The sequence below is a fragment of the Rhagoletis zephyria genome, unplaced genomic scaffold (genome assembly GCF_001687245.7).
Source record: "Rhagoletis zephyria isolate East Lansing unplaced genomic scaffold, Rhagoletis_zephyria_1.1 Rzeph_scaffold_02458, whole genome shotgun sequence".
NCBI classification, from domain to species: domain Eukaryota; kingdom Metazoa; phylum Arthropoda; class Insecta; order Diptera; family Tephritidae; genus Rhagoletis; species Rhagoletis zephyria.
In genome coordinates this window covers 29,365-45,353 of record NW_016159542.1, presented here as the reverse complement: position 1 = coordinate 45,353, position 15,989 = coordinate 29,365, and the positions used below count along the sequence as shown (strand labels likewise).

The window sequence follows — 15,989 nt, the reverse complement described above, 5'->3', positions numbered from 1 at the left end:
TACCTTCTCCTTGGGCTCACACTCTAGGAGGACGTGCAATGATGTCTCTTTCACGAAGTTACAAAAAGCGGCATAGATTACTTGACCAGACCCCTAGCTTGTGCAATTCGCCTTTTAGTCTACAATGACCTGACATACCTGTAATAATTGATGTATTGTGGAACGATTTTCCGGCATCCAAATATGGCCAGGGATGACGGAAAATCATTGCACAATACATCATACCCTGTCGGAAACACCAAAAATGAAAATGGGGAAGTAAAAATACTTAACGCCTCCATGGGACGGTTTATGAGTAGCCTCATAGTTTGATGTTTTCCGCAAGGAAGAGCTCACTGAACAGCTCCCTCATTTCCTTCTCATGTGCTCTGGTACCCAAATCAGTTGGATAGTTACTTCGATAATTCCTACGAAGGTTAATCTCTGCGCCCAGACTAATGGCATATACTTATATCAAAGTATATATTATTCTATGCCTATAGTCTGGAAAAAAGAACTAGTGGGAGCAGTGAGCCTAGCTTGTCCTTTTTCCTAGTTGACAAGGCTTACCTTTCTCAAAGCTCTCTCTCCCGGAATTCAGGAGAGTTTCTGTGCCGCTGGTTCAACTGTAAGGTGCACTGTCTCGAGTTCAAGAATTACCGCCACCATTGCCGTCGGACATGTCCGCATAGCCCTCATTATGCAAACACACGCCAGACTTTGAATATGTTTGAGAGACAGCCTTACCTCTTTTAAAGTAGTCCTGGATACCCAAGCCACTGCTCTATAGGTTACTGCTGGTCATACTATCATGGTGTAAATCCAGCCTTGGGTACATAACCGGGATTTTCCCGTTTGACTTTTGCACACCATCAACGCTATCTTAGCCTTGTGGTTAGCTGCGGGATTTTGGAGTCCAGAATAAGACCCAGATACTTCACTTCTGAAGCGACGTTGAACTCGACCCCATTCAAGGCTAAGTTCCCCATCTCTTTGAGAATTCTTCATCTGGTGATTGGGGCGATGGCTGTCTTAAAGGGCTTAATAAGAAACTTAGCAACTGTCGTATTCCAACCCTTGCAATTGCGTTTAGATTATCTAAAGATCCTATACACAGGAATATCTGCATTTTCCTGCATAGTGCATGGTAATGGCTCTTTGCTTCAAGCTCTTTTCCGTCACAGAAGCCCTTGCAGTAGTCACTGTGGTGGATTCCGTGGCGATCTGCATGCCTTTATATTGATATATGTTATGCGAATAAGCCACTGGCCAATAAGTACGTTCCTATTTGGTACCCGCTTATTTAAATAAATGTTCCTTTAATTTGAGTTTTCAGGAAGCCAGCGGTATACCTATACCCTTCAGGCTGGTGAAAATGGAATGGAAGTACAGCTGCAGACATGGGCGTAGCCAGAACGAAATTTAGGGAACGTCCCTATAATTTGTTTTTTTCCAAACAAATAATTATTACTAAAAAATTATAATTATATATTAAAATTGTTGAAACCAATAGTGGTATGTTGTACAAGAACACATAAATAGAAGTTCTCAAAATTTGATATAAAACTCGTCGATTTAAATAATTGACTTATTACTGCACAGTCTTTTTTCCGAGGAGGAAGCATCGAAAGCCTAACCCCAAAGGTACAAATATAGGATATGTGTCGATCCTATTCTCATGGCTCCTTTCCACGTTTTGGTGTGCTGCGAATACGAGATTTACGGTGGATTTGGCAGATCTGCAGCCACAATGGGTAAGGCGCAATCAGTTCGTTGATAATAGGCTTCAGTCTTTCACGCTATTCGTACCTCGTCATAGTCAGGCGCTGGGACATCGACTCCATCGTCATTCACTGGAGGTTCGGGTTCGTCTTCTCCACTACTTTTAGTGCTGCTGCAATTCAAAGGGATCGAAAAGTGTTCCCTTCATAATTTAAGTACATTCTGGACATCGGTCACTAGGTCGCCATGGTTGTTCCTACCGGAGTCGTGAAACCTTCAGTAAGTCGCCTAACTCTCTGATAAAAATTCCGGGTGTTTTTCCTATCGGCCAGCATTTCAAGCTCTTCGCACCCACGTTTTTCGACCTCTCTCTTCTTATTGCGGCAAATACGCTTTTCAACGTTGGGCTTTTTCCATGAATTGTTGCACACTTTTTTCTGCACTTGGCTGCGACAAGATAGTGGGGCCAGTCGACGTTAGGTCCTCGGAGTGTACGTATGTACATCTAAAACACTGGAAGCGTGCCTTCCGTCTATCAGAAAAGATCGATTTGATTTTTCGTTTTTCGATCTGGATACAGCCATGTAGCTTGATGGATCGTTTTATGCTAGAACCCAGTACTACATACTACCATCTTTTGGCGAGGAAGTCGATCAGTCGCAGCGCGTTGTCGGATGTTTCGTCATGGTGGATGATTTTCCGATAGTGGAACCAAAGATCCCTTCCATTGCCGCCCTGGAATTGAAGTCGCCACGCACGAGTTTTATATCGTGACGGGGCTGGGCTCGTTTGTTATCTCCAAGCGTTCATGAAATATATACTTGGATGCCAATTTTTGGAAAACCCTGGCCAAAAGTCCAAAAAAAAAATTGGTGCATTCGTATGCATAACCATCTTATATTGTTAGGAGGACTCTACTGCGTATCGTTATGAGACAACAAGTCGATTCTCTTAAGGCATTTAGTGTTACAGGAGATCGAAGTGACTGTTGCTAGCAATTCGCTCTAAACTTTTCGTAAATTAGAGTTTTCGTCGTTGCTAAAATCGTGGTAATATCTTAAAAAAAATAACAGTTTTCAAGCATCCGCTCATGGACATTGTAATCTAGAGTATGTAAAACATGTTTTTTCATTGTCACGCCATCTAAAAACTGACGTAAGACATAGATATTCACGGATTGATTTTTTTTGTTTACCCATTATGATGGATTAGGAAAATAGTTACAAGAGTGGTCGAGATGGGCGGTCTAATTTTCTTTTTCATATATATTGAAGTTTTTCCCATCCATCTTGGTTAAAACCACCTGCCACAAGCCGCCACTGTAGTTTGGACATCAGTTTTTATACGCGATTCTTAATTTTTTTATGTTTAAAAGATTTAAATTATGTAAAAAAATATTTCTGATTGTGATGTTTTAAAGATTGGATGTTTTTAGAATTTAAATGATGTCAGAAAGTACTACTATATTAGAGTTCTCATCCATGGGCCTCTCATTATTGAATGGGCACCCCTGCCAATTGGGTAACTTTCCGAAGAAACCCAAGAGTCAAGGAATAAGGATATTAAAAACTATCGGCTGCTTGTATCCTCGGCCCCTGCAATTTCAAGTTTGCGTTTAAACCCACCAAAACAAAATCATAAACTGTCGTCAGATGCCATTAAATTATTATCAACTGTTGTAAATGCGGATGCGGAATTGCCATCAGTAAATATAGATACGAGCTTGGATACTTCTGATGACTGCGAGTCTGACGGTGTATCAAATTGTTATCTTAAAAATGTATTCCTGTACCAACAAATAAGTATGTCTTGTGTATTGATTCATTCGAAATCCCGCAGTTCTCGTGTAAATTTGAACATGAAGGGTTTTAAAAACAAACATTAAGACCTCGTTGGTGTTGTCCGAGCTTTTCTTCCGATTTGTGGCGTGCGCCTTGATGTTGGCGCACAAAGGGGAGGGACCAACAGTTTTACGCCGAATCCGAACGGGGATTTTATCTTTATGAGAAGCTGTTCTTCGTGGCTGAATACACTCGGGGGCTTGCCATTGCCTGCCAAAGGGCGACTTTATTACAAAAAACTTGTTTGTTTCTTATTTTTTTGATGTTGGTCGGAAACTGGGCTTGAACCCAGGCACTGCGGAATGATAGCGTATATTGCTAACCGCTACATCACATTATATAACAAAAAAGCAGAAAACATGACCTTTTATACTTAACTACCTTAGTTTTGCCAAAAATCTGCTTATTTTAAGCGTACATAGCAGCCATTATGGATCCGCCATTTTGAATTTCGAAATTATGTGGTGAAATCTAAACCAGTAAAAGTATAAAGACGAATACACAAGGTTTGATTACAATTGTACCACGCTTTGACTTTTGGCCAGCTTTTTCGATAAATTGGCCATTGTGCATCGGGGCTTCGGCACATATGAGCGAGATGTTGAAGAATCTCACTTTGACGCGGATTGTGGCTAGACGTTCGTCAACTAGAGTGGACGTCAGTACTCGGCGACGGAGTCTCTCTCCCACCACAAATCCAAGACCGAATTTGCGTTCCTTTACGTGGCAACTGTAGTAGACGTCGCAAGGCTCCACGCTAACCTTGCCTTGTCACGTCCATCGCTTTTCATGGATGGCGGTGATGTTAGCCTTTATTTTCCCGAGGACATCAACCAGCCGGGCAGAGGCTTCCTCCCGACTAAAAATCCGGATATTCCAGGAGCGCACCCTCTAGTCATAGTCCTTTCTACGTTTGCCGTGATCGTCATAAAAAAGGGGGTATCATTCGACCCATGTTTTTTCATTGGGCAGGGTTTTAACGTGGCGGGACCTAAACCCAGCGCACGCGGAGTTTGATCCCTTATCTCCCTAATGGGTGTTTAGTCGCTACCCAGAGGATACGCGGGTATAAATATCCGGACGTAGTGAGCTAAAAAAGCTTTGCAGTACTGGGAAATGTACAGAACATAGTGATCAAAGGCGAATATCTCAGCTAACCTCTGATGTGTTTTTGAAGTGAAACTTCTTTAGCGGCGATTGGTTGGTTGTGAGTAAATGGGCAAATTCAACGGAAATTGTACCCGGAAATGGGGCAACGGAAATGATGCAACGGAAATGGTTGGGTCTCAAACAAGTGCTTCTTGTGTGTATGCATATGGTATTAATTTAGCAAAAATTTGCTAATAAAGGTTAAATAATAACACTTAGAAAAAGACCGATACAAGAATAAAAGTGAAGGTGAGTACGTACATAGTTAAAGAAAAGGATAAAGGCAAAGGAAAAAATAAAAATAAAAACAAAAACAAAGATGCGTAAAGATAAAGGCAAAAAGTAAGACCAAGGTAAATTGAAACATTTTACTTATATGAGGGCAAAGGTGAACGAGAATATGTAGATGAAGAAAATGATAAACATGAATGTAAAAACAAAGATGAAGATATTGATAAAAGTAAAGATTAAGATAGGGGAAGAAAGATTAAAATAAAGGTAATTAAAGAGGAAAGGAAATAGCGAGAGACAAAGAGACTCAATCTGAGAACTGTTTTGGGATTTTAGAGATTTTTGGGACTCTCGAAACTTATCGATAAAATAATCGATATTTTTATGGGTTTTGTTATCGATATTCTTATCGACTTTGTTATCGAAATTGTAATTGATGTAGATATCAATTTTGATTTCGATATTTTGGGAACTTTTTTATTTTTTCTCACCGTGTAATAAATAAAAATTCATTAAGGGCCGTTAACGTATCTATTTAAAAGTATAGGTTAATCATTAGCTAATCTTAACAACAGAAGTTAGTTTAGTTTAACTAATTATAATTTAAAATAGATATGTTAACGGGCCTTAATATGGAATTTTTATTATAGAAATTTATGTTCGCCGCGGTAATTACTTAAGAAATGTCTTGGCTGTTCACCAAACCGATCTATAGTTTTATCAGTAATCTCATATTGGTTCTCTGATACAAACTTTCGATGTACGCTTAGAAGACACAAACCTAAAGACAAAGTAATAAACAATTGAACTATAAATTTATCTATTAAGTAGTTTACCGTTCAATCCATTTTCCCTCATTGTCGACTGCAACCAAACAACAAGACATTTTTCGGATTACGATATATGTGAACGTATTCTTTGTCCCATTTAGCTTATACGACTGACGCATCACATAATTTTCTTTCCAATGGTTTCCGATCCGTGAACGGATGTTACGATTCGCGTCCAGGTTTTTACCCTTCTTAAATGGAAGTGCTTTGAGGTTAGTGAGGATAACTTTAAACAGAACCGGATGATGAAAATATTCACTTTTTAAATCAATTAACTGATTATTTTGTTAGCATTGGGTGAATAATTGTTTATGTAGTATATACACATGTAGGACATAAATTGAAATTTAGGAGGGGCTGAAATTATTAAGCTGGCTTTTCCTGGTACTATTTTTGAATATATAGGAAACAATTTTAGCCCATACCTGGCTACGCCCATGGCTGCAGATTGAAACGAAAAAACAGTTACTCGTATTAAACAAAATCTGCCTGCATACGGCCTCAGGCCCTCCAAAGTCAACAGCCCCTCCTTAGTGGGTTCAACCTTTCCTTTACGTTCAAGTAAACAAACATTTGCATGCACTACATACTCGTACATATGTACGTATGTATGCATGTTTGTATAAAAAAGTAATGTTAACACATTAATTAACACTTTACTATGCGAAGTCCAATAAAAATGTGTCGGCAGAAATGTTGTGTGATTTCAATGGCAAAATAAAGATTAGAACCATTGCAGCGAGCGCTTAATGTTTACCCAAGAAGAATACACATATTCTATAGACCATAAATATATAGTATGAGTATGCAGAAATGCATGTATGTAAGTATTTAAGTATGTATGTAAGTATGTATATAGATTAGCCCTATTAAAAATGTACTAAATTTTTCACATAGAGGTGTGTTAGAAAATTTCACTAGGAATACTTTTCTCCGGTATAAAAACCGGCGATCTGCAATTTCTTGCATTAGTCGCGCGCAGACATCGCCAATTTGGATACGTTTTTTTTTAGTTTTATTATATTAATTTAGATGTACGTTGAGTCCTGAAAATATGCACAGCAACAAGGCGATCTACGTTGTGCTCCTACTCACAGCTATTTTAGGAATTAAATTTTGTGAATCAAACCTTCTGACCCAAGCGACGTTGAACTCGCAGGAGTGGCAGGATTATAAGGTACCAGGAAGATTGTTAGTGCGGTGATTAGAAAAAGAAAACAAACCAAATAAGTATGTACAATGTACATACATGTTTATGTTCAGTGGAATAGTGAAAAAAGGGAATAAAATTACATAAAAAAGTAGAAAAAAGTAAAATGTGTACTTGGACAGATTTTTTTACTTAAAAATTTCTCAGCATCTTTATAAAGACGAAAGTGGCACATAAGTATGTAAAGTTATATATTGAATTGAAATTATAGGTTTTCTAAATACTTTATCTTGTGGACCAGATTCTTTCCAATAGCCGGTTTTTTGATGTGAAGCAAATCAGTTTAGCAAATTGAAATATATCCCAAAATGTGTGGCGAACTGTTACGGGTTTGAACCGTCCCTGAACGGACAGATTACTGCGCCTCTGAAAGGGTTCTCAATACCTCCTTCTTTACCTACATACATTCGTTCAAGAGAGGTCTGGTTAGGGAACTGTTACTGGTAGGAGGGAGCAGTGAACTTCTTTACACACGGGAGCTCTCCATCAAAACTATTTTCAGGCTTTCGGACTTCTTCAGTGTTGTTCTGGCGGAAATAGTTTTGATCAAGTAAGCGGTAGACTCGCTGCTGAAGAGTGTGACGACAGTTTGGGAGGCAAGCATATATCTGCTCTGATATCCAGGCGGCAATCCGATCCCTGAACGCTATAATGGTACGCTCGAAATTGGTAAGAGAATGCCTGAGCTCCATCAACCGCAGCGAGGTACTTCCTTATCTGGCCAGGCTACATGAGATTGCGGGAACCCGGCTGATGATGTGGCAAGAAAATATATCCTTGAAACGTTATCACCGTGTATGGAGCAGCTGGCTACGCCTCAGCGAGCACTGGGCTAAAACTTGGACATGCGCGATTGCAAGATCCTTCCTGGCTGGGGTGAGTGCGGCGATTATGATTGAATAGCCTCAGCTCTCACTATGCGAGGGGTATTCGCGTGGTAAAATTAGGAATCTCAGGTTTTCCTTTTGCATCAGTTGTCAAAATGAAGATAAGGTGGAATTATCTGAACACTTTCTATTAGACTGCGCAGCCTTCGCGAAGCTAAGATGGAAGCATTCTGGCCCGCATTCGTAATTTCGTAATCGGGTCACGGCCCCATGCTAGAGAACAGGAGTCTTCTGGGTTGTATACGACCACTATATTAGAAGAGTGGCCATACTTACGGTTTCGTTCATTCATTGTCCTTGTTGGTTCTGTTAGGGGAAACGACCTTAAAACTAGGTATGAAGTTAAACCTCGAAAGACACAGGTCCACAAAGCTAATGCGCAGTCCCTGATTTTGCTCAGTAACCCAAATAGTGGATGAGTATATAAGATTCTCATCCAGCGCACTGTCTCTTAAGACAAGTCTTGCCGTAAACAGCACCGCCTTTTTCTTTGTTACAATCTGTAGATTGGGCAGGTGTAGAAAATTCTTCAGAGCCATGGTTGATGTTGCGATGACCATGAAGGCTAGTCGTTGGAGTTTGCTGAGCTTAGACTTAACCTGGCTTCTTTCACCAGACAAGCGCGAAATTGTATCATACCTCCAGGTCCAAATAGCTCGGCTTTTTGAAGAACTTTATCTGGATGAGGATTCCCTGTGAGTTTGCCACCAAGGATACTTCCCAGATATTTGTTTTTTGGAGATGTGTATTTTTTCTTCTTGAAGGGATGGTTATAGAAATCTGTCCGTTTTCCCCTTTTCTGGAGAAAATAACTATGTTAATCTTTCTAGGGTTCGGCGAAAATGTCCAGCGCATTCTGTAGGAGGTAAGACCAAGGAACTTGCAAACCGTACAATGGGCTGTATGTACCCTACATGCTGTTTTATGTACGCTTTGTATTGTGTTAATTTCGATAAAAAAGAACGTTAGAGATAGTCTTCGAGCCTTCTCCTGTTTAAGATGATAATGGCATCTGCGTTGCTCTGAACATCCGACCCCTTTTGTCTAAGAACGCAGAGCAGTACGTCTTCTATGGCTGACCATAATAGAGGGCAGGACACTCCAGTATGCGGACATCCATTCTTAGCCTGTAATTTGACTTTTTATTGACCATTTAAATTTTTCTTGTGAGGCTGTGAGGAGCGTGGGCGCCAGATCTGATGTTTATGCAAAGCTGGCGAATGAAAACATAACTTAACCAATGAGTCAAGCCTATCTAAGGACCTCTGCTGCTCCCCAATACTTACTCGCTCTAAGTTAACCAACTCAGTAATTATAGGTCTCAAAGAAGACCAACTGAGTCAGTAAAATTGTGACGGTTCCACCAGGGCAGGGGCTGACCCTTTGTGCGGCATCCGTTATTGACCGTTTTCTATAGAAAATCTGTCAAAAAAGCTGCAACTAACTTCAGAATCGACGTTATTTCGACTATGAATATGCTTCACAATTAGCATGAATAAGACGATGCTTTCCCAAAAGTTGGACAATTTGCGTTGAACAATGTGAAAACCACATGTCAACAATCCCAAGCCATCGTAAACAACCCTCTATTCGCCTTCTTGACTTTATAGCAACACAAGAATACCATTTTATCAGTTACCACCTTCGAAGCTATAATACGGTGTTTATATGAGGCGATTTTACAGGCAACTTTTAGTTGAAAGCAACAGTCGCCTGGTGTGAACGGCCTTTGAACTAATCGCTTCCAATGAAGTTTGGGTGGGTGCAGCCAACTTTTGATTCCACTAATAATAATAATAATAGTTTGGCGCTTACACTTACGTTTGGCCGAGCTTCTCCTCCGATTTGTGGCGTGCGCCTTGATGTTGGCACTCAATCGCCTATACAATTTGTATATAAAACGTCTCAAGTAAAAATCTTATACGATTCACGAAAAATGCTTTGACAGATGAAGAAGTCTTTCAAGCCTAAAAAGATAACATCGTCCGATCGTCTAGAACAAAAATGTTTCCATACTTAAAAGTATCAACCCAGCACATCACTACCCTTTCATACCATAGTGGCCTGGTACGCAGCACAGTGTCCTCTTGTTCTTCGCTGTCAAGAGTTGAAGATTATCATAATACTACTTAACCTGCTTGAGGTGATATTCCCATTCGAGAGGGCTCCAGTAGATGCTGGGCTGTTTAAAAAGATAACTTATCTAAGGCTTACTCTGGCTCACATTCGGACCATTACCACAGAAAGTTTTGTGTCGCGTACGTAAATAGCCTCACCTTATCTGTCTTCCATTTTTTACCCGTCTCAATGGGCATATCAGCGATCGAGGTGAGATTTCCCGTTCTGGGGTTTTGCCTGAAATTTCAAGCCAAAGCAGACTTCTTTTAGCATAGATGCAGAAATCCCCCACATATTTCTTATCCGGTAGTTTTCCAAAATACCTGTTTGAAGCTAGTTCTTATGAGGACTACCGTCAGCTATTCGCAGTTGCAACTCTCCCGAGACATCTACTGGATGAACAAAAATATGTAGGGGAATCACACAAGAAGCGATTCCAGAGTCACAGTTAAGTAAGTTATCATATATCCTGTTGCCGAGAGCAAAGCTAACGAAGAAGTTTATTCAAACATGAAATGGAAGCTGTTTTTTTAAGGTGGTGGTCATAAAACTACGGAGTCTAAGACAATAATCGGATGGACGATCGAGCGGTAATTCCGACCAACGAAAAAGTCTTCTAAAGGCCCACATGGACCGTGTGGTTTTACTAAGTCTTTTAGTGGAGTTATAAGAGAAGGTTTTGGACGCTCTTTGCTTTTTATTCGTCCCGGCAGTTAATGTTCAAATGCACGAACAGGGAAGCGATGGAGGGAGTGTTGGGAATTGAATACCTTTTCCTTGAAAGTAGGCCAGATCTATATTGTCCCCTCCCAGGTTCCACAAGTGAACTACATAAGTGTGTTTTTAGTTAAAGCTTGAAGCCCGCAGTAAGCTGAGAGTTACGTGTTTTTATGTAGTTATGGTTCTTATCTTAAAAAAAGCGCGCACTGCGTAGTTCCCGTGGATGCAGCTGATCCGAGAACGGATACTGCAATCATGGTTAACTCCTCCAAAATCTTTTTTGATTTGATCGTAAACCTCAAGCTAGTGCTATTAAAAGATGAAATCGCAGCTTAGCTGTCTGAGTAAATAGTGATAGACCGAGACAAGATTGGGGCATAGCCATAAATTCAGCAAGATCTTCCGGCAGAATCACACCGCCCTCGGTAAAATCGGCCGTAGTTCTTAGGTCTACATATAAAAAGTTTTCTCGTTGCTACTCTCGGTGTTTAAAGTGGATAATCTAATTAACTGCTTAACTGTTAGATAAAATGTGCAGCATTTCTTAAATACCAAGAATGAAGCAATGGCAAATACACATAATCTCTTTATTATAATGGTTTACAGCAAAAATGTTCTATGGATGCCACCAATGGATCCAATTCCTATGTGGAATCGTTGGGAGATTCCGAAAATCGAGATAATTTTTTTTCTATGGATAACTTTTCGAGAACTTTGAAATTTACCGTTATCCAGCTTAAAAACATCTCTTTTCGATAGCCCTGATAGTTTCTGAGAAATCAATAAATCATTTCTGACACCTCTCATTTTCGATGCAAACACTCTACCTACTCAGGATTACGTGGCGTATTTCTGCTCATATTTCATACAAAAAATCCTTGTACATTTTCATTTGACCAATCACTATTTTCTTCAAGGACGGAAAATAATCATTATTTTTTAAATTTTAACCAAAAAAAATCAACAAGTTGTAATCGCCTCAAAATATTTTTATTTATACCCACGTATTTGTTTTCGTACGTCCCACTGTAATTTACAATGATTTTTATTTTTCGAGTTTAACCAATAAAGATTAAAAATAATAATTAATATTTGAGTTTTAATTTTTCGTTCAAAGGTAATTATTATTACTTGATTTTTATTTTTTCGATCAAAAATAATGATTATTTTATGATTNTAAAGCTTGAAGCCCGCAGTAAGCTGAGAGTTACGTGTTTTTATGTAGTTATGGTTCTTATCTTAAAAAACGCGCGCACTGCGCAGTTCCCGTGGATGCAGCTGATCGGAGAACGGATACTGCAATCATGGTTAACTCCTCCAAAATCTTTTTTGATTTGATCGTAAACCTCAACCTAGTGCTATTAAAAGATGAAATCGCAGCTTAGCTGTCTGAGTAAATAGTGATAGACCGAGACAAGATTGGGGCATAGCCATAAATTCAGCAAGATCTTCCGGCAGAATCACACCGCCCTCGGTAAAAACGGCCGTAGTTCTTAGGTCTACATATAAACAGTTTTCCCATTGCTACTCTCGGTGTTTAAAGTGCATAATCTAATTAACTGCTTAACTGTTAGATAAAATGTGCAGCATTTCTTAAATACGTAGAATGAAGCAATGGCAAATACACATAATCTTTTTATTACACTGGTTTACAGCAAAAATGTTCTATGGATGCCACTCCTATGTAGAATCGCTGGGAGATTCCGAAAATCGAGATAATTTTTTTTCTATGGATAACTTTTCGAGAACTTTGAAATTTACCGTTATCCAGCTTAAAAACATCTCTTTTCGATAGCCCTGATAGTTTCTGAGAAATCAATAAATCATTTCTGACACCTCTCATTTTCGATGCAAACACTCTACCTACTCAGGATTACGTGGCTTATTTCTGCTCATATTTCATACAAAAAATCCTTGTACATTTTCATTTGACCAATCACTATTTTCTTCAAGGACGGAAAATAAGCATTATTTTTTAAATTTTAACCAAAAAAATCAACAAGTTGTACAAGTTTATTTACACCCACGTATTTGATTTCGTACGTCCCACTGTAATTTACAATGATTTTTATTTTTCGAGTTTAACCAATAAAGATTAAAAATAATAGTTAATATTTGAGTTTTAATTTTTCGTTCAAAGGTAATTATTATTACTTGATTTTTATTTTTTCGATCAAAAATAATGATTATTTTATGATTTTTATTTTTTTCGCTCAAAGATAATTATTAATATTGGGTTTTATTTTTTCCACTTAAGAATAATGATCATTCCAAAAAATCAAAAAGCTATACCAGCGCGGTTTCCGCCGTATCCTTTTCAGAGGTAGCGACACCCTAATTAAAGGAATAAGTCTAAAAATTTTCAGTTAAAAATTTCAGTAAGTTGTGTCTGTATAGCCTTTTCAATTTTAGAAATAATCATTATTTTAATAATAATTAATAATTATTATCTCTGAGCGAAAAAATAAAAAACAAATAATGCTCATTTCCGTTGAGCAAAAAAATAAAAATCAATAATAATTATTATTTCAGAGCGAAAAAAATAAAATTCATAAAATAACAATTAAATGCTGATTTGAATTATTTGACTCATAATGATTACAGTCCCTGATTTTCTTATTTATCCATCGATTTTCTTCATTGTATCTTAATTTTTTTCAAAGGAACAAGCTTTAACAAAAGTGCAAAAAGTTTGCACAGAAACTGTTATTTTTTAATTTATTTCCTGTTAAAGCTTGTATTTTTTGCATTTTGTCAAAAAAAAAAAATCTGGAATGATTAATTAATTTCTCAGAATTTATCAGGGTATTCATATAAACTCGTAAAAGCCTCGTAACTGTATAAACCTCGTAAATAAACTCGTTTTCCGTAAAAAAATTAACAATTAAATAAACAAACGAGGTTTACGTGGATATGAGACTTTTACGCGCTTAGATGAATTGCCCTAATGTATATACTGTTTATGTATGATTTTATTTCCTTTAATTTGCCGTATCTCGTTTACGATTTTTTAATTTGTTCGTAAGATATACCTAATTATACCACTCTTTTTTTAAGCTTAATAAACGTAAATTGAAAATATCTCGAAAACGTATCCATACAAAAAAAAAAAACAAAAGAACTCGATTTTCGGATTCAGCGAGCGGTTCTACATACAAATTGGATAGTGGCGTCTGTAGAACAAAATTAATATAAAAATCCAGTGTTATTAGTTTATTAATAAAATAATTTTTCAATTTTCCAGACAAAATATAGCAAAACTTACAGCACCTCAAATCCTGAAACATATGCGCTTTTCTACTACAACTACAACAAGAAATTAATCGCCTCCTACAATACGTTAGCAGATCGTGGACAAAGAACTTACCGTTTGGCTATAAATCAATTCAGCGACATGCGTCTCATACATTTCAATGCTTTATTCCCGAAAACCACACAACCGACAACTAATTCTGCAACACAAGCACCAACTGCATCGGCTGCTGGCACATCTTTCAATCCCATTGACGATCTGGGCTTTACAATAGAAGTTGAAGATCAAGGCACCGTTTGCAATGGCGGTTGGGCCTATGCAACAGCAAAATCTATTGAACTATTTGCTGCGAACGAAATGGCCACAACAACACCAACACCACTTTCCGCACAAAATCTGATCGATTGCGCTGGATCGGGTACCGGTTGTTCGAAACAAGTGTCGCAAACCGCATTCGATTATCTAGTTCTATATGGACAACCTTTGTATTCGAAAGCCGAATATCCGAACAATAATCTGCTGTCGACGCAGGGCATGTGCTTGCCGCCCACCACCGCCACTGGCACACCCATCAATTTAGCTGCTTATGCCAGCATTACCGATGGCGATGATGCCACTATGATGCGATATGTATTCAATGGATTTCCGGTTGTTATCGAATTCGATCCTACTTCCTTCGATTTTATGCAGTACAGCTCGGGTATTTTCGATCCGCCAAAAACCTATGGCGGCTCGCATTATATGACAGTTATCGGCTATGGCACGGATACAACTACTAATCTCGACTATTGGTTGGTGCTGAATTCATTTGGCACAACTTGGGGTGAAAGTGGTTACATACGTATAAAACGAGATTCTACCAAGCCATTGGCTAAGTCTGCGCTATTCCCAACTGCACTGGGAGCATGATGAGGTTTGTGATGAAAGAGAGATTTGAAATGTAGTGGAGTTAAATGGCCTGGTATTTTTTCCCCCGAGATTTTATAATACAAATATTCGATTTAATTTAAATATAGAAAAATAAAGTTCATAAGTAGTTTTAACAAAAGGTACTTGTATTATTTATTAAAAGAAAATATGTTTAGGTTCACTGCTTATCGATTTTAATACTAGTGGTTTCATTTATCTTTTTCTGAGGATGTATTCTAAATTTTTTATTTAAATGAACCCGGTAGGCAATTCTTATTGTTTGATTACTTTGCATAACTTCGCACAACTTCGCATAAATTTCAAACTGTAATTTCGTATGCACTTTATATGTATTCCTTTACCAAGAAATTAGCAGAACTTTTAAAAACTTAGCGATCTGTTGAGTTTAGATTTTGCTACACATTCTCTTAAGTTACATTTTTATTGCACTAGTACAAATGGTTGTGCGAAGTTATGCGAAGTATGCATAATCAGACCTTTACATCCGCCATTTTTTGAGGGAAGCACCGGGAAGACCGACTTCCATTCTAGTCTAAGGAAATGATTTGAGAAACGTAAAAAAATGTTGAAATAATTGAGTAGATTATATCGTTTCGTTTTAAGGGCAAATCTCCAACACTTTTTGATCAGATATCGATTTTTAATAACTTTATGATACTTAACCATCGTTGCTTATCACCAGGGTTAGAAGTTTCTTTGCCTAAAAAATAAAAAAAAACAGTTTTTTTTCTGCAGCGTACGCCAATGGAAAATCCCCGTCTTTACTTCTGCCAGGAAAAAACTTTAATAAAACTGCGTTTCAGGCATTGCTTTGCACTTTTGGGATTTGAGTAGTGCGCTTGCTGTCGTAGCCGAGTGCTAAGATGTGCCTACTATCACTAGGGAGGTCCATGGTTCAATTTCTGGTCCCAGTAACCTTAAAAAAAAGTTTTTTTGTTCGCCCATCAGCAAACAATGGCAAACATCCTANTGGAAAATCCCCGTCTTTACTTCTGCCAGGAAAAAACTTTAATAAAACTGCGTTTCAGGCATTGTTTTGCACTTTTGGGATTTGAGTAGTGCGCTTGCTGTCGTAGCCGAGCGCTAAGATGTGCCTACTATCACTAGGGAGGTCCATGG

General features: G+C 38.2%; 1 protein-coding gene across 1 annotated transcript; it reads left to right on the top strand.

Annotated features, from left to right (window-relative positions):
• The first annotated feature begins 6,806 nt into the window (after nucleotides 1-6,806).
• On the top strand, nucleotides 6,807-14,849 carry LOC108366936 (zingipain-2). The gene is made up of 2 exons (XM_017621429.1): nucleotides 6,807-6,929; nucleotides 13,932-14,849. The coding sequence occupies exons 1-2, from the start codon at nucleotides 6,807-6,809 to the stop codon at nucleotides 14,847-14,849; spliced, it is 1,041 nt and encodes a 346-aa protein (XP_017476918.1).
• Nucleotides 14,850-15,989: the final 1,140 nt, after the last annotated feature.